Source organism: Scomber scombrus, chromosome 4 (assembly GCF_963691925.1).
Source record: "Scomber scombrus chromosome 4, fScoSco1.1, whole genome shotgun sequence".
NCBI lineage: Eukaryota > Metazoa > Chordata > Actinopteri > Scombriformes > Scombridae > Scomber > Scomber scombrus.
In genome coordinates, this window is record NC_084973.1 from 5,903,467 (window position 1) to 5,931,207 (window position 27,741).

The 27,741-nt window shown below is 38.5% G+C and overlaps 3 protein-coding genes across 3 annotated transcripts; all 3 read left to right on the forward strand.

Annotated features, from left to right (window-relative positions):
* The first annotated feature begins 162 nt into the window (after nt 1-162).
* Nucleotides 163-9,123, forward strand: gtf2h2 (general transcription factor IIH, polypeptide 2). Its single transcript, XM_062417536.1, has 15 exons — nt 163-180; nt 1,481-1,587; nt 1,674-1,751; nt 2,242-2,278; nt 4,906-4,992; nt 5,078-5,128; nt 5,412-5,466; nt 5,699-5,804; nt 5,897-5,987; nt 6,916-7,111; nt 7,397-7,460; nt 7,576-7,679; nt 8,010-8,112; nt 8,223-8,262; nt 8,597-9,123. Exons 2-15 carry the CDS (start codon nt 1,532-1,534, stop codon nt 8,705-8,707), a joined length of 1,179 nt encoding a protein of 392 aa, XP_062273520.1. The 5' UTR covers nt 163-180; nt 1,481-1,531; the 3' UTR covers nt 8,708-9,123.
* A 5,907-nt stretch (nt 9,124-15,030) lies between these two features.
* On the forward strand, nt 15,031-18,369 carry dhfr (dihydrofolate reductase). Its single transcript, XM_062417228.1, has 6 exons — nt 15,031-15,174; nt 15,788-15,837; nt 17,215-17,320; nt 17,430-17,553; nt 17,786-17,901; nt 18,054-18,369. The coding sequence occupies exons 1-6, from the start codon at nt 15,083-15,085 to the stop codon at nt 18,133-18,135; spliced, it is 570 nt and encodes a 189-aa protein (XP_062273212.1). The 5' UTR covers nt 15,031-15,082; the 3' UTR covers nt 18,136-18,369.
* A 5,841-nt stretch (nt 18,370-24,210) lies between these two features.
* On the forward strand, nt 24,211-26,274 carry ankrd34bb (ankyrin repeat domain 34Bb). The gene is made up of 2 exons (XM_062418059.1): nt 24,211-24,461; nt 24,567-26,274. The coding sequence occupies exons 1-2, from the start codon at nt 24,259-24,261 to the stop codon at nt 26,041-26,043; spliced, it is 1,680 nt and encodes a 559-aa protein (XP_062274043.1). The 5' UTR covers nt 24,211-24,258; the 3' UTR covers nt 26,044-26,274.
* Nucleotides 26,275-27,741: the final 1,467 nt, after the last annotated feature.

Here is a 27,741-nt window from a genome sequence, read left to right on the forward strand (position 1 = left end):
CAGAAATAAGCAGAAATCAGAGTAATCTTGCCTCTTTGGTCATCTCTAAATCCTTGAGAAGATTCTGTAAAACAAACCAGGTTAGTAATTAACAGGGCGGAATCTTTTTCTCTGTAGAGCTTGTATCTCTCCGGAAGAAAACTCTGTTGCACCAGCTGGCACTAAGCACCGGTGTTGAAGGTATGACTGATGATTGTTTTGAAATATTTAGCTATTAAGTTGTATCACTGAATAGAAAAAGGAATGAAATAGATGGGAAATATAGCTTGGATGACGTCACCTGTTCACACGACTGTTAGCTAGCTAGCTGAACGTTAGCTATGTTAAATAGACGTACAGTAACGTTAGTCGCCTCTGTTTACTTCATATTATTGTACGGTTACGTTGAACTATTGAGCTTTTCTATTATGGCAAAAGTTGTTTTACACTGTTAGCATTGGTTTATGGAGACATTGTAGGATATATACCTGTTTAACGTTGACTGTGGTATAAACAGTGTGGAGCAGTCTTTACGTTCCTCATATAAATGACTGACCGACCAACAGATGAGCTCTTATGAACACTGAAAGAGAGTCCTATCTGTTTCACTTTGTCATACCCATGTACGTGACAACATCACAGTCTGTACAGTCTATGATAATATTCAATTCAATTCAGTTTATTGTCATACAGAGCAGAGCAGTTTGATCAGGGCAGTGCAGTACAAACAGTGTAAATGAACATGCCGAAGTGTTGAAATCACTCTCTATTTACTATAAAGTACTGTGCATTTACCCTCCTCCGTTTGAATGTATTTGAATGAATGAATGAATGTATTGCTAAATGCAATAAAGCAGCATGGTTTTCTAATCTTTAAATTTACATTTATGCATATGAAATGTGGTCATTTTAGTAATAAGATTTATCATGAACAAATGGGAATGTTTCTGTTATTTTCCATGAGACCAAATAATACATTCTTCTAAAGTAACTTAAAACTTGCATCAATGTTTTCCCCACATACTGGTCAGCCAAGAAAGTACTATCCCTCCAATCACATATGAATGTACTGTGTACATTAAAGAGTGCAGTCTAGACCTGCTCTATGTGTAAAGTGCCTTGAGATGACTTTTGTTGTGATTTGGCGCTATATAAATATATCATTGATTGATTGATTGATTAATATGTATTGTACAACAACAACATAACTTTTATTTGTTTACAAGAAAACACCACAATGTACCTTTTTGATCAGATTTTAAAGGCAGTTTACAACTACTCTTGGTCCTTATTTGGGAAACTCCAACAAACACAAATATTTGAGTGTGTCACATGCTTTTCTGATCATTCAGATCATTGCTGCATATTCTTTGTTTTCTATTGCAGTTAATATTTCTCCCATAAATTCTATAAATGCAAACAAAGTCCTATCTGTCTCAATGCTGTTCATACAGTGTGCTTTCTGATGAAGTCATCTAATTTTGTAACAAATATTTTTGAGAAATGAAGACTCTGTTGTTTCCCAGATCTTACTGAATATCAGAAAGTCAGAATGGATGAAGAACCAGAGAGAGCCAAGCGCTGGGAAGGCGGCTATGAGAGGACATGGTGAGACTGCTTAGGAGAAAGCATAGAGGTCTGAGTCATGTGCTCACATGTTGTTGTTGGAACTCACTGTGTGTGTTCTCTCACAGGGAAGTGCTGAAGGAGGATGAGTCCGGCTCACTCAAAGCCACAGTGGAGGAAATCCTGTTCCAGTCCAAAAGGAAAAGGTGTGTGTGTATGTGATTAGATGTTGATGTTACAACTTTCTCTCTTTCTTTCTTTCTTTCTTTCTTTCTTTCTGCTACAATCACTTCAATTCATTCATTGAAAACTGGATTTTAGAGACTTTTGTTAATTTATTCCAGATGACAAAGTGAAATAAGACATTAACAGAAATATTCTTTACTCAGTATGTGGTTGAACCATGTTTGGCAGCGATTACAGCCTAAAGTCTTCTTGGATATGATGCAACAATCATTTTGTCCTTTTTAATAAATGAGCAAAAATGTTTAAAATGTAGTTTTTGCTCTATTGTTATGGTTCTAGTTCATTTTTCAAATGTCTCAGAACAATGTTGTTCACACTAACACTGGAGTAATAGTGTCATTATTTGTAACTCATTAAATACATGTTAGTGAGCATTAGTGAGTATTAACAGATACAGACAATAATTACTACGACATTAATGAATGGAAACGGTCTTTGTTCACATCACAGGGTTGTAGAGAGCCATGGACAAGTGAGGCTGGGGATGGTGAGTGACTTCAGCTTTCCTCATACAGAACCGTAACCCTTACATATTGTTCAGGGTCAAATTTGACCCTTTTTAATTTAAGAGCTGTAAAAACACCATAAACACATTTCTTTTAGCTGGACTTTTTTGTAATGTGACACCAAATATACAAAAATATTACTTTTTTTATTTTTGTGTAGCTGATACACATTTGTGTATATGGAATTGTACACATTTGATCTGTATTTTTAACAAAATTCAAAAATCAACATTCAAACACGTTGTATTCATCATATTCTATAAAATGTTCTCCTGGACCATAAAATAGTGATTGTGAATGTCTTTTTTCCACAAGATGAATCAAAAAGAAGGATTAAACACATATTTATTAATCACTGATGGGGAATTTATGAATGTGAATTGGTGTAGAGACTAATTATGAGTCAGAGTATGAACAGCATCTAAGGGTTAAAGTTCCACTCTTTATCTGCAGGGTTCCTAATCACTGACACCACATCATCTCTTCAAATGTTCCACAAAGTTTCTTTTACATGTTTGTAATGAGCAAAATACCCAATTACATTTTTTGTCAACGAAGTATATGATCAAATGTTTCAATAGTCTTGAGATCATGTGACTGGCTAGATTAAACCACTAAATATTCACTATGTTTTTTTTGTGATCAACATTTTTTATTTTCAAAAAACACACAAAACAAACAACAACAGTACGGCAGCACATTAACAATTAGAATAAGGGTAAACAAGACAGAGTCATGAAAGGAATTTTACAGAATGATAAAAAATATGAATCCTGTCAGTTATAAATTAAAAATTAAAAAATACATTCACCAACCAAATAAAAGCAGCAGTGGACTGGAAGGAAAAGGACATTATTACATAATATAAATATATACTGTCAGTTTCCTTAAACAGCTGGAACGTCCCTAGGTCTTACGTTATTGTGTGGAAAGGTGTGGGAGAGGTGTAGCTCTTCTTTTGAGGTAGTCTCTTATGGATACAGCTATGTCTAACCATGCATGTACAGTTGTGGGTCTGGCTATTGAGCCGTGCCGTTGTACACTCAAGAGAGGCTATACTCTGATTGGAGGCTATCCAGTTGTGAATCAAGGATATGTTGAGGTTATACCACAATGACAGTATAGCCTCTAAGGCCCACCAGGGGACCTCAGATTCTCTGTCCCTCCACACATGTAATGGCCTAATCTGAAAAGCATAAATATTCAGTATGTTTTAAACTTGCAAGGCGAGTTTATTTGTATGGGCCTGTCTCAATAAATATGTTATCAACTTATGGTACAATAACATAATTATCAGCATCATCATGTCTATATAAGGACTTCTTGATACATGGACATGACCTTGATCATTTTTGACCTCAAGATTGCCACACTTCACATTAGCAGCTAAGTATGGAATTAGATTTTTGCCAAATGAAACAAACAAAACTTCTTAAATGTCAAACAAAAATAGGAATTTTTGACAAATTATTTGATTGCAAGTTACAAGTTTTATTTTTGAAATTGTTTTATGTTCTCTCATAGTGTAAAATATTGGCCTTTTACTCTTTTGATAATGCATTCTTTTGTTAACGGTTCCCTCTGCTTCTCTCTCTAAGCTTTTGCGCTGACTCTCGGGTGGGAGGGCTTTTTCAGCAGAGCGTCCCCATTGGCTAATTAGTTTTTGACTGACACAGCTCAGTAGGCTCAGTGCCCCAGAAGTTACGTGTAGGTAGCTGGCGTGCTAATGGAGGCACTTTATATAAAATAATGCATTATTAAAAGAGTAAAAGGCCAATATTTTACACTATTTGACAAATATTTGATTGCAAGTTACAAGTTTTATTTTTGAAATTAGTTTTATGTTCTCTCAAATTCCTATTTTTGTTTGACATTTAAGAAGTTTGTTTCATTTTGCACAAATCTAATTCCATAGCTAAGAGGCTATTCACGAGTGGTGTCGCTTATATGGAATTAAAGGTAAATAACTCTGTCCTGGTCCATAATGACAGTCTGTGTTTTTACACAAGTACCTCCCACCCCCCTTACTTATTTATGCTATTATACTATCATTATATCAGTGGTATAAAATGATCTTCAAATTACAATAATATCGTTATTTTCTGAGACAATATGCAACAGTGTTTATATTGTACTATTACACAGTGAAGGTCTTCAGTTCACTTCCTTCTCTGGAACAGCCTTCCCATCACTACAGCGCATTTATAACACCAGGGTCATCATTAACATCATTAAGGTCAACACACACCCACATCACAGTCTCTTCACGCTCCTGTCGTCAGGGAGACGCTACAGGAGTGTCAAATCAAGGAGTACAAGACTCACAAACAGTTTCTATCCACAGGCTATCAGGCTCCTGAACAATACAACACATTATTACTACACTCCTCACTCTCCAGCATCCACACTGACGCTATCTGTCTCTTTACTTTAACTCAGGTTTTTTTTTTTTTTTTTTGGCACTTCTTTTGATCTCTCTTAATCTTATTTTTTAGCCTTTCTATCTTTTTAAACTTTAATTTAACTTTAATTTTAGGGATAAAGTCATTTAGAATTAGATTATTATAACCAAATAACTTGTGATCACATTTGATGTCGCGCTCTGTAGATGCGTCATCTCTATGTGGTGATTGACTGTTCAAGAAGTATGGATGACCACGACCTGAAGCCGAACCGCCTCACCTCTACTCTGAAGGTACGTTCTGTTGCACACTCATCACACCTAACACCAGCAGCCATTCAGCTATAAAACATCATCTCCTCTCTCCTTCTACTTACAGCTGATAGAAGCTTTTGTTGAAGAGTATTTTGACCAAAACCCCATCAGTCAGGTAAGTTCATACAATCTCGTCAGCTTTACTTTTCAGCTTTAGCCTTTGCCAATAATGTTACTTTTGTGTTGCTGACCGCGGTATTAAAGGTTAATAACTCTGTTCCGGCCCTTAATGGCAGTCTGTGTTTTGTTAAAGTGAACTTCAAATGACAATAATAAAAGAAGTAGAGTGAGACTTTAATATTCTGTCATCAGCTGTTTTTCTATCTGGTTGAACTGAACCCCCAGCAAGCTGCCAGCAGCTGTTATGTGACTCAAGAACATGTGTTTCGTGTCTTTAGGTGGGCCTCATCACTACAAAGAATAAAAGAGCTGAGAAGCTGACTGACCTGGCAGGTGAGAATAAAAGAAACTGTTGACATCAGATTCTCAACACTGAATATAAAGATGTAACACTTCCTCTGTACAGATGTTTATAACATCTTTGTATTTTATTTAAACCACAAGAAGGGGATATATATATGTATATATATGTATATGTATACATATACATACATACATTCCAGTCTGTGAAGTTATCTGCACATCTTCATTGTACTGTGATGTAATGTTTTTGTTTCACCACCAGGGAATCCAAAGAAGCACACTGCTGCTCTGAAGAAAGCAAAGGACACCGTGTGTATAGGAGAGCCGTCCCTCTACAACTCTCTCAACCTCGCCATACAGACTCTCAAGTAGGTTCCTCACTGTGTATTTTTAAAGATCGGCCTCTCTGATATCGAATGATACTGAATGTCACTCAGCTGTTGCCTGCCTTTGTATGAAGACACATGCCTGGACACACGAGCCGGGAGATCCTGATCATCCTCAGCAGCCTCACCACATGTGACCCAGCCAACATCTACGAACTGATCAAGGTGAAGTCACACACTGTCGTCACACTGTTCACAAGTCTCCTCATTGCAGTTTGGGATCAAGATTAGAGCCTGACAGGAATTTTGGGGCTGATGCTGAGACCAATATTAGGGTGTAAAAAAGTTCTGATATCAATAAAAAAAAATACAAATACAAAAAAAAAACACTTATTTTTACTAATTTGGTTAGCAAACACTACAGAGATGTAATGGAGGCATGATATTTTACAGTTGAACCCTTATTGTTCAGGCTATAATTTGACCCATTTTGTACATTCGAGAGAGAAAAAAACTTTTCTTTTAGCCAGAAATGTGATGACTGTGACTCAGAATATCGAAAAATGGAAAATATTCAACTTTATAAACAAAACAAAATTATGTATAGAGAATAATTATAAGGGGATATTGAGAAAAGCCTGAATATGAACAGTATGTAAGTGTTAAGAAAAACTTTTTTATTTAAATGAATTTCATATATATAGCTATATTTAACTTGATTTAGGAGAAAGGATAAAAAATACATCAAATACGACCTATATATCTTATAAAAAGAACATCATAAACCCAGGAAAACCACAGCTGCAGCCACTGACGGCTTACCACAATAGAGAATGGCAGGTAACAATAATAATAATAATAATGATGATGACGATGATGACAATGATGATAATAATAATAATAATAACGACAAACTGTATTTATATAGCACTTTTAATAACAACATAAATTAACAATAATTTCCATGAATAATTTCTTGAACAATAACAAAGATAAGAGAAAAAATGATAAGATAATTTTTAATGATAAAATTACAGCTATAAAGTTACAGACATCAAGAACCAAAAGGTGACATTGTAAATTCTAATTAAGGGCCATAGAAACCCTTCCTCCTGTAATGTGTTACTTCCTACTGTGTGTCCTCCACTGTCAGACCCTGAAGTCTCTGAAGGTGCGGGTGTCTGTGATCGGCCTGTCAGCGGAGGTGCGGGTGTGCACAGTGTTGACCAGGGAGACGGGCGGCTCATACCACGTCATCCTGGACGAGAGCCACTTCAAAGAGCTGCTGATGCTGCACGTCAAACCTCCACCTGCCAGCTCCTCGTCTGAATGCTCTTTAATACGCATGGGTCAGTGTACAGATGCTGTCTCCACTGTTAGTGCTCATTGTAAAGAGCTAACAAACAGCTGCTAATGTAACACCATCATACCTGCCCTGTGTCTTCAGCTGCTTTGAAACAATACAGGGATAGTTGGGAATCTATATGATTCTTTATCTATGTATTGCTGAGATGTGGCACTTTGTGGGCAAGGTTTTGTAGTTTCATTAAATAGGTTTAGGTTAAGTTTAGCAGGTCAGAGCAAATTTTCGGTATCTTTTGTGTGAGACTGATTTGAATGGTGTGTATGTTCAGGTTTTCCTCAGCACACCATGGCCTCTCTGACTGACCAGGACGCCAAGCCTTCATTCAGCATGTCGTAAGTAGAAAACATTGTTTCCATTCAACTCTGTGGCCCGTGCTGTGAGCAGCTGCTTTGTTTTACACTGTTGTAAATCCTCTGTGTAATGAGCTGCTTCTGATGTTTGTCTCAGTCATTTAGACAGCAGCAGCGCTCCTGGTCTGTCTTTGGGAGGATACTTCTGTCCACAGTGTCACTCCAAGTACACAGAGCTTCCCGTGGAGTGTAAAGTCTGTGGTATGTCTGATAGCAGCAGGATTCAGTGTCATATCAGAAGAATCAAAAAGTACTGTATGAGGACTGTGTCTTTGCTGCTTTAAATGTTCAAACCAGTACAAGAACTATGGATTCTGACTGTGTGTGTGTGTGTGTGTGTGTGTGTGTGTGTGTGTGTGTGTGTGTGTGTGTGTGTGTGTGTGTGTGTGTGTGTGTGTGTGTGTGTGTGTGTGTGTGTGTGTGTGTGTGTGTGTGTGTGTGTGTGTGTGTGTGTGTGTGTGTGTGTGTGTGTGTGTGTGTGTGTGTGTGTGACGCGACGGGTGCGTGCATGCGTGTCGTTTTGTCTCCAAGGTTTGACTCTGGTGTCAGCCCCTCATCTTGCCAGATCCTTCCACCACCTCTTCCCCCTCCAAGTCTTTACAGAGAGTCCTCTGGAAGAGCTCCAAGGAGACAGGTAGTTAGTTCTCTCTCTCTCTCTCTCTCTCTCTCTCTCTCTCTCTCACACACACACACACATAGATACTGTGCCTCATTATATCTTAACCTGCTGTGATCTGGTTCTAGGTTCTGTCAAGGATGTGAAGGAGAGCTGAAGGATAAATGTGTAAGTGTTTCTATCAACATGATGTTAAAGGGACTCTTTTCAGTTTGATAATCATTGTGAAATTCCATGGCTCTAGAGGAGATTTGCCAAGCGTTATTTTGTCACACTTGGTCTTGGAGACATTTTAACAGGGTCCCTGCGTATCCTTTAAAAGTCTTAAAATGTCTTAAATTTAGTTTTTGATATTCAAGATCTAAAAATGTGTTCAAATGTCTGGAACTGTTGGAGTTAAGGAGTTAAATTTGATTTGAGTGTAATTAACCTAAACCTAATCAACTTCACTATGTCTATTTGTCTTTATTTATCTACTCTCTCTCTCTCTCTGTGCTTCTAGGTATTTACCTGTCCATCATGTCTCAAAGCGTTCTGTATGGATTGTGATCTGTTCATCCATGACTCCTTGCACTGTTGCCCCTGCTGTATTCACAGTCAGAGCGCCCCCTGAAGCTGAGAGGCTGTCACACAGAGACTGAAACACACACTCAGACCACGTGCCTGCTTTTACACATACATTCAGCCAGTGAGGGCCACTGGTCTTATCATTGTTGTCCACTACTGACAGGACGGATATGATGTACGCAGGCTTCCTATGGGCCAAATGGTCATATTCCAAAGGTGATATTAGATACTGGACTTTTCTACTGACTTTTCAATGTGGAAGCAGCAGCTTTATTCTTTCTATAGATGGAGCAGAGTTGGGCTCAAGCTCCTGACTGATGTGAAAGCTGCTGTATGGTGTTCCAGCTGTAAAATAGCACAATGTTAGATTTGTCAGAAATGGTGTGTGTGTATATTGCTTGTACGTTTTTCTACTGAAGTTCTTATTGTAACATGGCAGTTACAATAAAACTGAAATCTATTTGTACTGGTTGAAATTCTTTAAGTAGAATTGTTCTGTTGTAGAAACAGCCCTTGACTCATTTGCTCATTTTACACCGTCAAATCCTAAATCAATTAATTTAGCTACTGAGAAATCTGAGGTTCTGGTTGTTAGAGATGGGTTAACATTTTACAGTTGAAACCTTTGTGGGAATTTTATATGATGATTTCAATTTAAATTTGACAACTTTTTAGAGCAAGTCATTAACTCTTTTCCCACTAGTGCAGCCCTGGATCTCACTGTTTAATTCACCTGATCCTGACAATGTATCAAGCCTGTGGTGAGAATTAAGAAAAGATGATCTAGATAAGTATGCAGACACTATATCATGTAATTTCAGTTTTTGTGAAGACAAACTGCATCCCCACCAGGACCCAGGTCACGTGCAACAGCGACAAGCCATGTTTTGGCCATGTTTTACTAGTTCTGTTGACCCAAGGATAAGACCTACAGGAGTGAAGATTTATAGGCAGACCATGAACAATCCGATGAAGTTGCAGTGTGTCCCTCCATATAAACCACATCCAGACACAAGAAGAGTTTTCTTGCCAGTGTGTTGAGGCTTTGAAACATTATTTAGAGCTTAATGCTAGGGATTAATATAGAGAACTTAATTGGACAGTCAAATAAAATACATAAGGCAGGGAGTGAATGGGTGCGCAGATTAATTTGATCCATGACCTTTTCTTTATAAAATCCTGACTATGACCAGATGAGAATTTAACTGTTTGGTTGAGGTTCACAAATGTCTGTCAGGAACCCAAATGAACATTGAAACCTGTTTTTCTTGTTGTAATCATTCCTCCTGTTCATACTGACCATTAGAAGATCCCTTCATATTACACTTACTATGGAAGTGATGGAGGACTAAATCCACAGTCCTCCTTCTGTGTAAACATGGATTTAAAAGTTGATCTGAAGCTAATATGAAGCTTCAGTCGTCCAAATGAGTCAAATCTTCATCTTCTATGTTTCAACGTTACAGTGTTTTTAGTACCAAAGTCTCTTTGTTACTATACTTCCACCACAACTCAACAGGGAAACACTGTCCAAGCAGCCTGTGATATTATATTATTTTAACGACTTCATCAAAGTATTGTAACTTATTATATTTGATGACTTTTCTAATTTTCTAACAAATGTTTTCAGCTGTTAGGGTAAGTGTTCCCATTAATCACCAAAATCTAAGTTCAGCTGTTTTTCATGGATACTGACATGATTTATAAGAGAGATCATTTCTTATAAAGCAACATTTATCTCTCATTTGAAAATGTATTCATTAGTTCATGTAAATTTTAAAATATAAAATAAAGATATTTTACAAAACACGTCTGGCATGGGCCTAATTGGTACTGTGACACCATTTAAGCCCATGTGTGCTCCAAATAAGCCCACATCATGATTAATTTACAATGTAAAATAAATATAAATATAAAAAATACTGATTTCAAAGAATTAAAAACAGCAATATATGTATTCAGTAACATGTTAGATGACGTAAGGAATGTCATTATTAAAAAATGAGGAAAAAACCCTCCTGAGTAAAATGTTAAAGGTGTGACTTCAGATGTAACCTCCTTTGTAATCATCAACATTTTCATCAGTAACTGTAACAGATTACACTTACATTTATTTTCTAATTAAATAACATAACACTGTTACATGTAACTAGTTACTTTCCAACACTGTGGATATTTGTAGTTACTTTATCAATGTATTTTTTGTCAATAAAACATTTCCCTCCTAACATGCATATACTGTTTATACACCAGCTCTACTTATGGTTGTTGTGGACAAATGCATTTATATACACTTATACCTGCTTACAAGTACATTATATTGTGTTATGAACCATTAATTAGCTGTTAACAGGGAGGAACGTAAAGTTAAGTGCAACTCTTTAATGTTAAATGCAAAATGAATTTGTGACACAGTTTACTTCCTGTCATAAAGATGATCAAACACTCTGGGTTGCTATCAAGACAAATTGTCCATTTTAATCATCAGTATATATCAGTAGATCATCAGACATCTGTATTTACTATTCAGATTATTGTGAAGCTGCATTTTGCCAGCTGACTCTGTCTCCATGACGACCTGACAGAAATGACATCATAATGATGATGTCATTTCTGTCAGGTCGTCATAATGATGTCATAATGTATGATGTCATAACATATTATGTTATCATATATTATGACATCATACATCAAAAGTTCTAGAACCGCATCAGTTCCACTTTGTGAGTGCACAACACCAGACCAGTTCCTGATCAACTTATCGAGAAGAGTTTTAGAAAAAGTTCAGAAAGAGTTTCATATAAAAGGATTCATATCGTAAAATGTTGAGATCCAGATGTTTTGTTGCTTCTGACATTAACAGAAACTCAGAGATGTTCTCCTCTTACAAGGACAAGAGGAAGATCTGTGGAGGAAGATCTGCTGTGAAAAGGTCCTACACAGAAATAACACAGGACAGCCGCAGAACTGCAGAGCTCTCTTCTCCTCAGAGGAAGAAGATAAAAATCTGCAGAAGAAGACTTGCCATGAAAAGGCCCTTCTCTGAAGTGTCACAGGATGACCACAAAGACCAAGAGATGTCCTCCCCAGAGAGGAAGAGAAGGAGGATTACCACAAACACAGAGGAGAAAGTCATAGTACTGCCAAATACCTCCAAAGAGACTTCTTGCACTGTGGCTAAGGTATCTTCAAAAGGAACCAGACCCTGTACGGTGACATCCAGAGTGCCAAACATCTGGATCATCGGCGACAGTTACATTCGTCGAGGGGAGGAAGCAGCCAAGAAAGAGTACGGCAAGAATCTGGGACTTAATGCCAACATTCAATGGTTTGGTAAAGGAGGGATGCGTTGGGGTGGTGTCCTTCCTAGTTTTTATGCCGAGTTAGCCAACCAGAGTCCCCCAGACATTTTAGTTGTCCATGCCGGTGGCAACGACCTCGGACTGATGTCCTCCAAGAAACTGGCATTCCTGATGCAGAGGGATTTACAGCAGCTGCGTGCACAGTTTCCCTCCATGCAGATGGCTTTTTCCTGCATCAGTGAGCGGCAGCAGTGGAGACATGGAAAACCTGTGCAGATAAATAACGACAGGAAGTCTGTCAACAAGTTCATGAGGAAGAACGTTGACTACATCGGAGGTGAACTCATTGAACATCTCTACCTGAAGTTCTACAACAAGAACACATTTCTGCCTGATGGAGTGCACCTGACCACAGCTGGAAACCAGGTGTTTCTGACCAGCATCCAGAGCACGTTGGACAAGATTCTTCAGAGGTCTTCTTCAGAGCAGCGTGTCTGACTGCACTGCAGCTCTGCTCACTGGACCCCCGGCTTGGATCCATGGGCCAGTCTGAACTGTATAGAATTGTAAACTTTAAATGTGATTGTTGTCTGTATTTGTGTCATTTTTGTGAAATAAATGTTGAAAAGTGAATAAAAAAGGATTCTGTATAGTGGTATAATATCTGTAGGGACAATAAGTTCATAATTAGCAAAAGTGTTCATCATTTTCACTTTATTAAACATCTCTGCAGGTTAATCTGTCATTTCATTTCAACTCAAAATATAAATCATGTATATCAACCTCTCAAACACTCATTTAAGAAATATTACAGTCAAATATTCTATATGATATTATTAGTTCAATGATTAATGTGTCAGTGTTTGAGCAGCATGTTACTGTTGTAGCTGATGGAGGTGGAGCCAGTTTGAACTACTTCATATACATTTAGCTAGTTAGTCTGGTAGAGTTAGATGATTAATGCAAGATAAAATAAGAGGAAACGGAGTTCAGAGGAGTTCTGATACACATATTGCTTTTCAGTCATTTTTTTTAACTTTTCCTGTGATCTTTGAGTTTGGTGAAATATTCATTAATTCATTTATATATTTATTGAATTAAACCATGTGAGACATTCACAGGGGGACTGTCTTTTTGGTTCTAATGCAGGATTTGGGCAAAAATAACATTAATGTAACATAACATAATAATTTCTCAATACTATGTTCCTGCAATACCGGAGGCTGCAGTTTCAGGATCGCATTTCTAGGACCTTAGTTTTATGGGTTTACTTCACCCAAAAAATACTTTTTGTCATGCAATTCAACTTGGTTGCTAAGATGTGCATGTTTGTGTAATTAGCATAATTAACTCATTATCAGGTAAAATATAGATGGAATCATATGCTAAGCTATTTGCAGTTACTAGATCTCAACCAGATATTTGAATGGAGAGAGGAAAGACACTCATTTTATTTCACACACACACACACACACACACACACACACACACACACACACACACACACACACACACACACACACACACACACACACACACACACACACACACACACACACACACACAGTCATTGTTGCTGCACGTCATCCAAATCGTTAGGAAAACTTGGGGTCCTAGAATTGCAGGTTAAGGTTAGGGTTTGAGTTGGGGTTAGGGTTAGGGTAAGCGGGTTAGGGTTAAGGTTAGGGTTAGGGTTACAGCTGCTGTGTGTTTCCCTTCATGTCATCCTGTACTGATTTTCCCTCCTTTGCCGAATTACACACCTGCCCTTGCTCTTCCCACATTTAGCACTTTCATACATGTATTTGTATGTGGTGTTTTATGTATGTATGTATTTATGTATGTATGTAATGTGTTTTTTTATGATGATCCTGATGAAGGTTTGCAAGCCAAAATGCAAATGCATTTAGGGCCAGACACAAAAGTGCCAGGGGCTGGAATACCCCCCTGGCAAAAAGTATTAATAACCTATTGTTTTTTTTTTAATAGTACAATGCCTGTTCTGCCTGTGACACTGGAGTGTAGTGCTATGCTAGTTCTTGTGGAAAAGGTAAACTCTGACTGATTATAAAACTGTCACGTATTAGTGTAGTTGGAGTTGAAACATCTCTAGGTAGTGAGCAATACACTGGCAAAGTTTGAAGTAGATCGGATGAACAGTTGTTTAGATATGAGAGTCACAGACAGACAGAGATTCAGGGAACAATAGGGACCAAGCAGTTATTGTTATTATTATTATTATTAGCAAAGTTCAGGGTCGTGTGTAATATAATGTAGGTAATGAAATATTACCTGAGATAGAATAAGACATCAGGAAGAAGATAGCATGACAACCATGAACTAACCTATGAAGGAATGAATTTGGTGAAAGGTCAAAGGTTAGGATAATGTAAATACATATTATTCATTTTGGAGGTGATTTTGAGGTGAGATTCCTCCACATTGGTGCAGTGAAATGTAACCAAATTTGTACCAGAGATAGAATACGACATCAAGAAGAAGATGGAAAGACAACGAAGAACTAACCTATAAAGGAATTAGTTTCGCGAAAGGTCAAAGTCAGAATAACATATAGATTGTTTGACTTGGTTTTGACCATAAAGTCAAAATTCAGGAAATTCAAATACAATATTTCAGGATTTCATGCATGATAGGAGATGATATTTGGAGTTACCGACCACAACTATTAACAACCGACAATAAAACAAAATAAATGGATGTGAGTCATAATTAGAAAAAATGCTTTAATGTTCTGATCACAGGTTAATATGAGATCATGTGATCAGTCTCCCTACAGAGCGAACAGAGGGTTTTATTGTGAAATTTCAACAAACGGGCACAGTGGGAATAATTGTGATTAATACCGTTAAGGAGAACATCAGACTAAACAATCACTTAAATAAATAAAATTTAGACCAGATTAAACATGAGGAAAATATTCAATCTTCATAAAGAACACATATCAGCAAAAGCATGTAGGCTCCAGCAGATGGCAGTAGTGCGACATATTATTTGATGCAAGCTGACGTTAAACATCAAAGAAGAAGAAGAAGAATATGCTGGCGGGAACCTACAGAGAATAATAAACAGTGCAGAGGAGCAGAGGTGTTTCTGGTATAATGTCCCGCATCCTGAACAGTATAGTGGCGGTGTGTCCTGACCTGGGCATCGGTATGAATGGAAACCTGCCGTGGCATCCGGTTAGACTCAAGTAAGTCCTGCTTCCTCACGGTTTAATGGACTGAAAGCTAGAATGAGAGGTTCAGTAGTGGAGCTCAGCGTTGCCAGGTTGTAACAGAGGTTTAAAATGATCATGCGTGAGTCATAACCAACATAACTAATAAACGTAAATGTGTAATATCGGAAAACACGCGATGCGTTCACGGACGCCCCATAAATAGGCATTTTGGGTCACAAATATGACTCAAAAGCATTTTCTAATGTTTAATTTCTTATCAAAGGAGGCATATTAGAAGAAGCTATTTGGACAGTGTGATATTTAAATATTGATCTAGACAGGTAGGCTACTGTCCAACTTGTTGACTCTCTCCTCAGCAGTGTAGATGTTAGATTTAACTTCTCTGGAAAGCAGCATGACCAGGCTGCTCTGTAACGTTACAAGTACTGATCACAAAACAATCAACTTGTTGCACATTATGGCACTTTTGGTATTATTGATCATACAGAGAGCAAAATAATCACACAGATACCATAGTTAAGGCACATCTGGTAACGCTGGGGGAACACTACAAATGTATCAGTTTTGGTGGAACACTACAAATGTATCAGTTTTGTCTTTCATTGATATATTTCTTCTTTTACAGTAATGAATTCAAACATTTCCGAAAGATGACAGCAACAGCATCTGTGGAAGGTAACCTCACTTTGTTCTGACATTCATAACTTCTCCTGGTTCAGAGGTCAAAGTTTTATTTGTCTCACACAGATGAACATGTTTGTTATTCTGTTCCATCAGCTGTGTTAAGAACATTGCATTTTACTATGTAAATCCCAGGAACACTGCACACAATCTCAGGAACATCTGCATATTGCACATTTATTTACACAGAGATTGTTTACTGTATTCATTCATTCTTTTTCCAAACGGCTTATCCTCTCTAGAGGGTAAAGGGCGGGGGGCTGGAGCCAATCCCAGCTGTCATTGGGCGAGAGGCAGGGTACACCATGGACAGATCACCAGTCCATTGTAGAGCTAACATATATTAGACAGACGACCATTCAAGCTCACATTCACACATACGGGCAACTTAGTGTCACCAATTAACCTGACCTGCATGTTTTTGGTCTGTGGGAGGAAGCCGGAGCCCCTGGAGAGAACCCACGCAGGCACAGGGAGAACATGCAAATTCCACACAGAAGGGTAGCAGCAGGTTCGAACCCAGAACCCTCTTGCTGTGAGGCGACAGTGCTAACCACTGCATAACCGTGCCGCCTTTGTTTACTGTATATAGTATTTTATCTTTTTTGATCACTTTCACCCTTACGCTGCTACTTTTTTTCAACTGTACTGCTGTGTCCATTTGAATTTCTCCCAAGGTGGATCAATAAACATACATCTTATCTTATCTTAAGAATGTGAGGTGAGAAATAATAATATATATAATAAGAATATTCCAACAGAAATAAGCAATATAAACGTATGTGTCATAAGAACAAAGTAGGTAGAAGTTAAAGTCAGGAGACATTAGGCTGTAAAAAGTTAAATATTGCCTTTACAACAAAAGTTGTAAGGAACAGACTTTGGACTTCTGAAAAGTGTGACTGAGGGAAATACACCTTACCATGGAGGTTGTGTTTGCACCGATCAAAATTCAAGTATTCAATTGGCTATGTTTGTTTTTATGTGAGATACATAAATACAGTATTAGATAAGAAGCATAGTAAACATGCTGTTTAAAAATGACTAGATGACTAATATTTTTGGTCATTCAGTCTTCTCACATGTAAGGAGAGGTAAGCAGGCTTTCCATGTGTTGTTAGAGCAAGAAGCTTTTAAGACCAAACCTGTAAAAGTTTAGGTTTACTCAGCATTAACTGGATCATGAGTTTAGTTCAGAGGTACCGGTAGTAAAATATCACCAGATGTATTTAAGAAATTGGAGTGAAGAAGAAAAAGAAGTGACATCCTACTGCTGTTCTTTGTTCACATTTACATTTACAGGGAAATATTCTGTCATAATATTTGAAGTCAGGTCGTATGTCAGGTGTTGACCCTCTCACTGTCCTGTAGGAAAGCAGAATGTGGTAATCATGGGCAGGAAGACGTGGTTTTCCATCCCAGAGAAGAACAGACCTTTGAACAACAGGATCAACATCGTCCTCAGCAGGGAGCTCAAGTACGTCTAACCCCTCAGTCACCAACCACTTAATGCCAGTGTTTCCCATGCGTAGGATCTACTTGGGCAGGTAGATATAATCTGAATTCCAAATGTGGTTGTTTTGCAGAGTGCCCCCTGCAGGAGCTCACTACCTGGCTGCAGATTTCAGCTCAGCTCTCAGGCTGCTGGACAGTGAGCTGGCAGACCGGGCTGACCAGGTCTGGGTGATAGGAGGCAGCTCTCTATACAAGGTACGACATGGAAAACTGCTCTATTTACTTTTTGTTAATGAGGCTTAATGTATTGAGATTGACAGTGGCAAACACTTGATAACCGATAATATACAATTTTACTGTCAGACTGGTTGCAGCCGTATGACATGGTCATGATGGAGAACTTAAGGATGAGCAGAAATAAAATACTTCACTCTACACACCCTGTTCTTCTGTTTGTAATTATGTTTGGTTGCTGTGGGCTACCCAGGAGCTGATGGAGAGCCCGGGGACGAGGAGATTGTTCGTCACACAAATCCTGAAGCAGTTCGAGTGTGACACATTCCTTCCTAAAATCAGCGTGGACAAATATCGTCTACTGCCTGAGTAAGATCATTGCCGTGTCTTTTTCTTTTGTAGTTTCACTTATTGTAATATGGTACCTACCAAGTAAACTGCTTAGCTCTGGAAACACAGATTACATATATGATAGACCAGTTATCAGTTTGCGTCGTAACTTTATGTGCTTTCTCCTGCAGGTTTCCAGGAGTCCCAAAAGAGCTGCAGGAGGAGAACGGAATCCAGTACAGATTTGAAGTGTATGAGAGCATCAAGCAGTGAATTGGAGCAGAAAGTGAAATAGTTGTGATTTTGTAAATGGACGCCAGAACAATGTAAATACAGGACTGTAAGTGATTTTTAAAAACAGTTACTTGTACAGTGTGAAGCTGAAATAACAAGTTGTATGTTTTTTTTTTTTCCCAGAGTTGAAATAAACAATGATTTCAGACACAAAGATGCGCACAGTATTCTCAATGTAGTCATTCCTTCTGTTCATACTGAATATTAAAAGATCTCCTTCAAATGTGCTTTCAATGGAAGTGATGGTGCAAAAACAAAATGCATTGCACTCATATCAAGTGGATATAACAGTTTACATTCCCCTCTAGCCATAGTCAGAAGTTTTGCGTACTTTGTAATAGATCTTCTCTGATCCTGGTCAACATGTCAGTTCATGGTTACTGAGCCGGGCTACAGAAATAATTGTAAGTTTCCTTTGATTATTATTTTATTGTATTTATACTGAATAGTTTTACTGAGACTGGCCTTGTATCTTGTAAGCACTAAACTCAAGTACAGCAGTAGTGGTTAGTATACATACAGAAATAGTGATGAGTGTTGGCCCACAGGGTTTACATTTTACTCTACTAACCACTGCTGTCACTTCTCATGTGTACAACCAAGTGCAACACCAAGACTGTCTTTGAGGCAAGGCTGTGGACAGAGATGATCATCATACATATGTTTAGGCACAACAGCTCTACCCCCTGAGCCACAGCTGCCTCACTTATGAATTGTAAAGTAAAGAAACTAAATTATTTTATTTTAGATTACTGACTGAAGGACTTTATAGAACTGATTATGATGGAACATGAAGTGAAGATGCAGCCTCAGCCCTGCAGGGTTTTTACAGATTATTGCTAAGATGGCCCATGGACACTTCTAAAGGACTATACATACATATATAAGACTAGACATTTAGTTAAGAAGAGATTTGCACTGTTAGAAGATACAAAGCCAGTGCAATGAATACAAGCCTGAACCTTGTACGTTGAATGGAGAAGTCCTATCAAGAAGGACTTGTGATGTAATGTATTATAACCCATTGTATAGTATTCATCAGTATCTTTTTTTTATCTGTAACCTCCGGCATACTGTTCTTTATCTTGTCTGTATTTGGTCTCATGTTTTATTCATAACATGTAAAGAAAAAAATAAAGATTGCTTTTAAGTAGACAGAAAGCCTCATGTTAAGACAACAAGGACTTACAGAGTAGATGGAGAGAGATGTGGGAGCCAATGGGATACTAGAGGGAGGATAGTGTATGGTGGCAGGGTGTTCGCCCTGCCTTCCATTGTGACTATTTGGAAAAGGTATAAACCCTTTTGCCCTCAGGTGTAATCAGATGACGTGTCCTATGGGCTCAACCCCTTCTCTGGAATTTCATAGGAACATAGAAATGAGGGGAATCACTCACTGAAGCAGATGAATCAGGTTGAGGGAAACAATACTTTACCAGAACAGTACATTTGATCATAATGACTCTTATTACACAGACAGACATCATCAGGTTTAGACATCCACAGAACAGACAAAGACCTGAGGTTGGACACGTCCTTTAAAAGCTTTTGCTGCGTTACCAGATTTACAAGCTCTAACATCATTTAACAACATTTTATCAGCCTTTCTCAATCAGCTACTGCTGAATATGGTAATATGTCCATGAAGTGAATGAAGCTGCTGTGTTGTGCAGTCTTCTCCAAAATAAATCCGTCTGCAGCCTTGAACTTTCCGGTGACGTCGGCAGCACTATTGTCATTCCACACATCAACAGTCTGAATACCCGAAGGTGAAAAAGAAATGAGTCTTTTTACCTCCGCAAATGCTTTACCAAAGACCACTGTCTACACTGTGGCTTTGCTCACAATAGGATGTGCTGTCATTGGCTGCGTGCTATCTGCTGCTTGGATGCCATAGGCTGTCCTTTCACTTTCATCTGACGTATATTAGTCTTCACTCCCTCCTCTCATCGGTCACTCCCCTGTACAGATGTCTTCTCTCCCTACTGGTTTCTCCTGAGTCCATACGCTGAGAGTGACCTATCAAGTTGGAGGGGCCCTGCAGTTTGAACAGCTGTCACAGTCAAGAATGAAATGCATTAAGGTAGGTTAACAAACAGACTAACAAGTAGTGTAGTGATGAGTATTATTGTGCTTTTTATTTCAGCTTTGAAAATTGTTTGTTGTTGTGCATAAATTTCCTTAAAGTGAGGATAATACAATCAGTTATTTATTATATCCTCAGCATATGTTTTTTCTGCTATGAAAACATGAGTTACCAGTGTGGGTGTTTTACTGTGTTCTGTAGTGTTAACATGTAAGACACAGCATCCTATTTGCTAAAGACACATGTGACATAATCTGCTGTACGTGGTCTTAAGAGCACATTTAGAATATGTTTATGATCTCGAAGATGGCAGCGAAAGATTTTGATTAATAGTCCTTGAAGCATCATTTCGGTGCTGTTGAGGAAAACATTTTCATCGCTATCAAATCACATTTGAACTGTGCTTCTGTTCCATTACTCCCTCTCACTAAATGGGTTTCTTGTGTTAGACATTGTATACAGCATTCCACTTGACTACAACCGTAAGTAGCTCTTAAAACACTCATGAATACATGCACATACATATAAATTCTGTCATAATAATGATAATATCAACTCGAGAGCATGGAACAGAGAAGAACAAAGCCTGGCCTTTATACGTGGACTGATAAAATGTTAAGGAATGACATTTTCTCTGCTGCCTCTATCATTAGTTATTCTGTCTGTGTTGGTGCTGGTTGAAGGCCAGGCCTGACCCCTCAAAGAGGTACAGATGGGGGTTTGAATGTCACCCTGCAGAAGAAGGCTGTTAACTGAGGTTAAAACCTTCTGCTCTTCACACATACATCATGAACTGTTACAGCACTGTACACAAGGGGCACTCAGATGATTCAGCAATGTGTTTCAATAAAGTTGGGAGATTCACAGTAACATGATTTTAAAAAGAAAGAATTGTATTTACCTTAAAACTGGACCAGTTTACATTAATACTGAAACAAATGACTGCATGTAATATGAAATGTGTCTTTTTTTCTTCTTTTTTTTTTATTTACCTGTTAGTTCATTGTATTGGTTTTACAAGTTGCACTCTGATTGACCTGCAGCAACACTGATTGCAGTGAAAAGCAGGTTTACAGATTTAATTTTATTCATTGAGCAGACACTTGTGTCTGAAGCGATGCACAAAAGTGGAAAAATCTAAGCCAGAGCAGATAAAAGGAAGCCAATCGAGATGAAGTCCCTCGGTGTCACAAGGTTGCAGATACACAGAAAATGAGAAGGGGAAGGAGGAGGGCGAGAGAGATTTAGTTTGTTTGAATAGTCTTTTTGAAAATGACTTGGACTTACAAAAACATTTGGTTGACATTTGAATTCTTTTAATTATAGCTTCAGCACAAGTTATGGCCTGTGTGATGGCTTAGAGAAATATTACAGGCAACAGGTTGGACCCCAAACAATCATATCTGACTGTCTATCACTCCTCGTGTGACAACAACAAATGTTTCTGTATGCAATCAATATTTCCTAATGGAAAGTGAAGCTGGAAATATTCATGGTTGCTAGATAGTGAAGACAAGTTTCTACCATCCTTCACAGATGGTAGAAACTGTCACACAACTGTCAGGATACAATAAACAGGATAATATAGACACAGATACAGATGCCCTGCAGTCTGAACTCCTACAGACCCACAGCTCCCTGTAATCTACACAGACTTAGCATCTAACAGGTGTGAGGGGATGAAACATTTTCTATTTGATGAACAATGGCAAGGATGCAGTCAAATAATAAACTGACGTAAAGTTCTGTGTCACAGTGCTGAACACTGAAAAGTAAATTACAACAATTTCAGTTCTTATAATTTGTCCTCAGCTGTATTTACGTACATGCTTTACACCCTACTGACACACACACACACATACCTACGCAGTTAAAATAAGTCATCATCAGTGTTTCAGAATCACAAGGCCACTCACACAATAGGCTGCAGAAGTGAATGCAGGGAGTTGAGGAGAGGATGACAAGCGGATTATGTGCTTATGTCTGAAGTTGGAAGGAGGAAGGAATAAAAGCTACGCCCTTTGTCTGATATAAAATCGCTTCACCTTCTTTTTAAAGCACAGCAGCAGATGGAATGTTTGGTTTTTTTTAAAAGGTGGCATTATTTAACCTCATTTATTGTAAATCCCATTTGCAGAAGCAACTATACAAAAGCACTGAGCAAATGTACACATGTGTATCAGCCTCAAAAGCCTGACAATAAATATGAGAATTCAAGGCAACGTAAGGCTTCTTCCAGAGTTACAGTGATGCCAGATAGGCGCGGCTGCATCAGTTATAAGAACTGCAAAAATGATGTAACGCAAAAAGAGAAATGACATGACAACGTATGCAAAACACAGAACTAGGATTGTAACGGTGAACAGGTGTAACAAGTGGCCCCTCACCAACACTGAATGACACTTATCAGAATATTGGTTTGAAGGACCACCAGTGTTTTTGAATGTTTTTAATCTTTTACTAAAAAATTGTTTATATTTTACATTACTGCTGATCATTCGTCAAAGCACGCCATATATTTTGAAATCTCTTAAAATGCATTGCTCATCCTCCCAGGCAGTGTTATGAGCTGTCCTGTCCTATGAAGTTGTTGTTTTTTCCATTAACAGGACTTACCTACCTGTAACTGAATCTGTAGCCATTGTCCTGGGTTTCCACTGTTATCCGTCTTCTTTGTAAGGTTGAGAGGTTCCAGGAGTTAAATTTCAGCACCCTTCAGGAGTGAGTACTAAATCTAGCAGGGTTAGGCTAAAGGAGTGCTGTTGCTTGTGGTTGGTCAATCAGGTGTGTCGTCACATCTAAACTATAGCAGTAATCACCATTTCACTTCTGTCTGGTGAGAACTTTATATGTTTTTATATAAAGAACAATGGATACATTTTGGACAAATTATGACATCTGTAGCCCTTTTAATGATGTATGTCTGAAGTATGTCATCTTTTCAATGACATAATTTATATCCAATGTGGGGTCTCCTTTTTCAGTGATGTATGTCCAATGCTCCCTGGCTTGTAAAGGCAAGACAGACCAACCACCTTTGCTCTAATCTCTATAAATGAATGTCCGCATATGAATGCAGAAACTGTTGGCAATGTGACAAGATTTTGGTACAAAGAGTGTTCTGGTTTCCATTTGTAGTCAGAGTAGTGTTGACCAATCATGTGTGTGCAGGCTTTGGTGGCATGCAGGTAAACAGTCCATGTGGAGAGCAAAAGAGGCATGAGGCATTGGCCGAAATGCTATCTTGGAACCCTTTATTTATCATCTGACAGCAATTCGGTGAACCCACCTGGTTTTATTTTTATTTTTCCGTACAACATTCAACAGTAACAGCTCATCAATTGCCTATTTCCATTAGCTGCCAACACAGCTGGAGGACGCAGTGCGTGCTTGACACTGCTGTTTATAGGACATTATAGTTCATAGTGTGGATGTTCACATCGTTATCTTTACAGTTATTGTTATCGTTCTTAGTGTGGACGGCCTTTTACATACCTCATACCCAGATCCAAACTCTATCTGCATTTTACTGGTGTATAGGGTTAGGGTTAGGGTTAGGTACACACCAGTGTATAAGACCCACCTCACTTTTAAATGAAAAAGAATTGCGTTAAAGGTGCATCTTATACAACAGTTTTTATGGTATATATATATACCATACCAGTCAATAGTTTGGAGCCACCTTCACATTCCCTTTAATGAAAAAGTATCTCCAAACTTTTGACTGGTACTGTAAACATGGCTTTGTGTGAGGCCAAAAAAAATGTAAATGTGAAAAAAAATGTATATCAAACAAATGGGGTTTACAGTTCCTGAAATTCTGTGACACAACAAAAATGTTTGAGTACCCTCACTTTATGGCTGAAACAGCTGCCCAGTAGGTAGACTACACCTGTGAACTTAGTGTTCCTTTTTCTTCATTGCAGGCACTGGGCTGTATGCACCTCTGGACAAACAAGTGATTATCCTTCATCAAAGACACTTGAAGTGAACTAGAAGCAGCCAAGGTCTTTACAATGGATGAGTCAACAGAGGTGCGAACAGATGGCAATTCTCTATTGAAGGCTGTCTATTTGAGTCGTCTGCGTCTGACTCGGTTGCTGCTAGAGGGAGGGGCCTACATAAACGAGAGTAATGAACATGGCGAGACACCACTCATGGTGGCCTGCAAGACACGGCATACAGATTCACAGAGTGTCCCTAAACACAAGATGGTCCGGTATGTACCATCTAAATACATGAATTCTATTGATTCTTGAATGCATGCATTTTTGTAAAGGGCTATAGCTTCCACTTAAGCAGTTTTCATCTTTACTTGTAATAGGTATCTACTGGAAAATGGTGCTGATCCAAACATCCAAGACAAGACAGGAAAAACTGCTTTGATGCATGCATGCCTCGAACAGGCTGGAGCTGAAATCTTGTCAGTCCTGCTGAGCAGTGGTGCGAATCCAACTCTGGAGGATCATGCAGGCTTATCAGCACTGGTTTACGCAGTCAATTCAGGCAACAGGGATGTCCTCAGGGTCCTCCTGGATGCCTGTAAAGCTAAGGGTAAGGAGGTTATCATCATCACCACCAACAAACTTCCATCCGGGCACCATATGACAAAGCAGTATCTTAATGTCCCTCCACCTCCTGATCTAGAGGAACGTTTGCATTACACCCCAACATCTTGTTGCATGTCACCATATGAGATCCAGCTACGAACTCCTCCACAAGGGTCTTCTGCAAATGCTTCTCCCCAACCTGGTAGCCCACTTCTTGGCCTACGGAATCCCCAGTGTTTAGGTTCAGGTTCAAGTTCTCCAATTCAACATCCCAGTCCTTTACGTGTTCCCAGTGTGGATAAGCGACTTAATCTCCAGAGGCTACACTCGGAGCAATGGTCCAAAAGTCCTTCCCTGTTACTCCAGCAGAGCCAGGCCTCCTCTCTGACAGAGGAGCTGGTGGAAATTACACCGGAGGAAGAGCTGTCCTTCAGATTCAATGGCCTTGCCTTCCATGGAAGACCTCCAGCTGTTTCACGCCACCATAGCATTGATGTCAAAGATGCAGGGCTCCTGAAAGCACTTGAGAACATGTCAGGAAATGAAAACAGAGGTGGAGGTGGAAAAAGAGCATTCGGTAGAAAGATGTCATATGACAGTGCTGCAAGTTCACTGCATTCTGCTTCACACCCAAACTTGCATCAAGGTGACAATCTTCACTTTCCCCACGAATCAAGTCCTGCAGATGAAGACGCATCGGACTGTCTTAGACAATTAAATGTCTCCAGTCTGCAAAATGTGGTCCAACGGCGGAACATTGGTTTTGACCACTACAGTTCAGACTCTCAGTTACCGCAGTTTGGCAGCCGAGACAATAGCTCCAAGAATGGTGGTGGAGCTGGAGCAGGACCAGAAAGGAACAAGATAGGCAACAGCAGATCCTCCACTCTGTCAGGCTCTAGAGAATCACTGGAGAGCTCTGTTCAGAGACGAGGTGCTGTCGGGCTGGAGAGAAGAGGCTCAGGGGCCCTTCTTCTGGATCACATCGCCCATACTCGGCCTGGATATCTCCCTCCTCTGAATCCCCATGCTCCTATACCAGATATCGGTGTCAGCTCTAGTGCTTCCTACCCTTTGAGTGGAAGTAGCAAAACACTGAATGGTGTTCTTACAGGTTCAAAGCCTATTCTACCCTGTGCACCTATTTTCCCAAGGGACCTGAAAGCCAAAAAAATGCTGTGGAGACGTCACTCAATGCAGAGTGAGCAGATAAAGCATTTGGTCAACTTTGAAGAAATGTTTGGCCACTAAAATCAAATATTGCATGTATCAGGAGAAAATGCATGTGCCCTACAATGCAGCTGTACTACCAAATACAGCTTAGCCATTCTGAGTCTGCTTTGATTCATCTAGACTTATCATGGAAACAACAGGAACATGTCATCCAGTGCAGAAGTGTGGTTCATGCACATGTTTTCATCATTTTTGGACAACTACAGAGCTCTATGGCACAGAGGAATGGGTCAGTGACAAATAAGGGTTGGCAAGATGAGCAATTCAAAAATATCTTTTAAAAGCATGCATTGGCCTTATTAATATGTACATTTTGTATGTATGTTGGTTTTATGTCATTTGAAATGACATTTGTACCATTCTGTTTAACCAAAAGTCAGACTGTCAAATGGTGTAACCACAAGGGAATGATAAATATTAAATATTCTATCCACCTACAGTGTATTTAAGGGTACTTAAAAAATGTAAATGGTTCCTGATTGACATGATTCCACAGATTAAATGTAATATTTAGAACAATTGTATTCCATTACCTTTATTTAATATAAAAAGTTATAATGTAAGATCATGCCAAACTAGTTGATATGGTGTTTGATTGAGAATTTAGTGTTTTTAAGCAAGTTGAATTATTTGGTACAAAGTTTTTATGGTTACACCAATTAGACATTTTTGCCATAATCCTCTAATATATTCTCTCAAAATGGATTTAAAGCAGAAATTTGATGCTGGATCCATAAAAAAAGAATTCGTGCAAGTTATTCATACGTTTATTTTATTATTTTAACCCCTTTAAATTTAACTAAACTACATGGACGCAAAAGAAAAAGTTATTGACCCAATTAAGATCTATAAGACTTTGGATACACACACAATGCTTGTTAATAGATCAGCACGTTGTTGTTTTGACTCTGCACATGAGATTTGTTGAAAATAAAAATAAAAAAATAGAAAATTACCAGCCTTATCCTATAAGTACAACAAGTACAAACAAATTAGGAAAACATCTTTGTCAATTATATATCACATGTAAAAACATGCTGCAAATTCAAACAATAAATCACATCACAGACAACATAACAGAAGTGTAACACTTGAAAGTAAAGACCGCATCTGGACATGTGATCACAATGTTAAAATAAACCAAAAACTCAATTTACAATTTATTTCATCATCCAACACCACTGACGGATTGCCGACTTCAGCAATGTCATGAGTCACAAACTGTAGCAACAAGAAGAATGTTCATTACTTTTAAGTGTGTTGTGCTGTCTGTGTTTTAAAACGCCGTGCATGTGTTGCAAATGGATGATGTATTTTTAATGTGCTCGTGTTTTGTCTATTTGCAAGTGTTTTCTTAAGTTGCAGTGTGTTGAATTCTCAGGGCAACTGTATTTTAAGTGTCAAACTTTGCATTATAATTACCTGAGAAAATAAAAAGTATTTTTGCACCGTAGCACTTTGTGTAAAAAGCTTACATGGTTTGACGGAACAATTCTCAATGTGAGGACCAACTTGTTCCTGAAGCTTTCAACGACATCTTGTTTCTTTCCTTGGCAGATGTAGCAGGTCAGTTGTGGCATGTGAAAGAGTCCCACTGGGATGCTTCTGGTAGTTTCCCCTTGAGCTACTCTTTCTCTGCCCTCCTTTTCACTTTTTTATGTCTTATATGTTGCAAGTGAAGGGTAGGTTTAATTAGTTATTGATTAATATTATTGG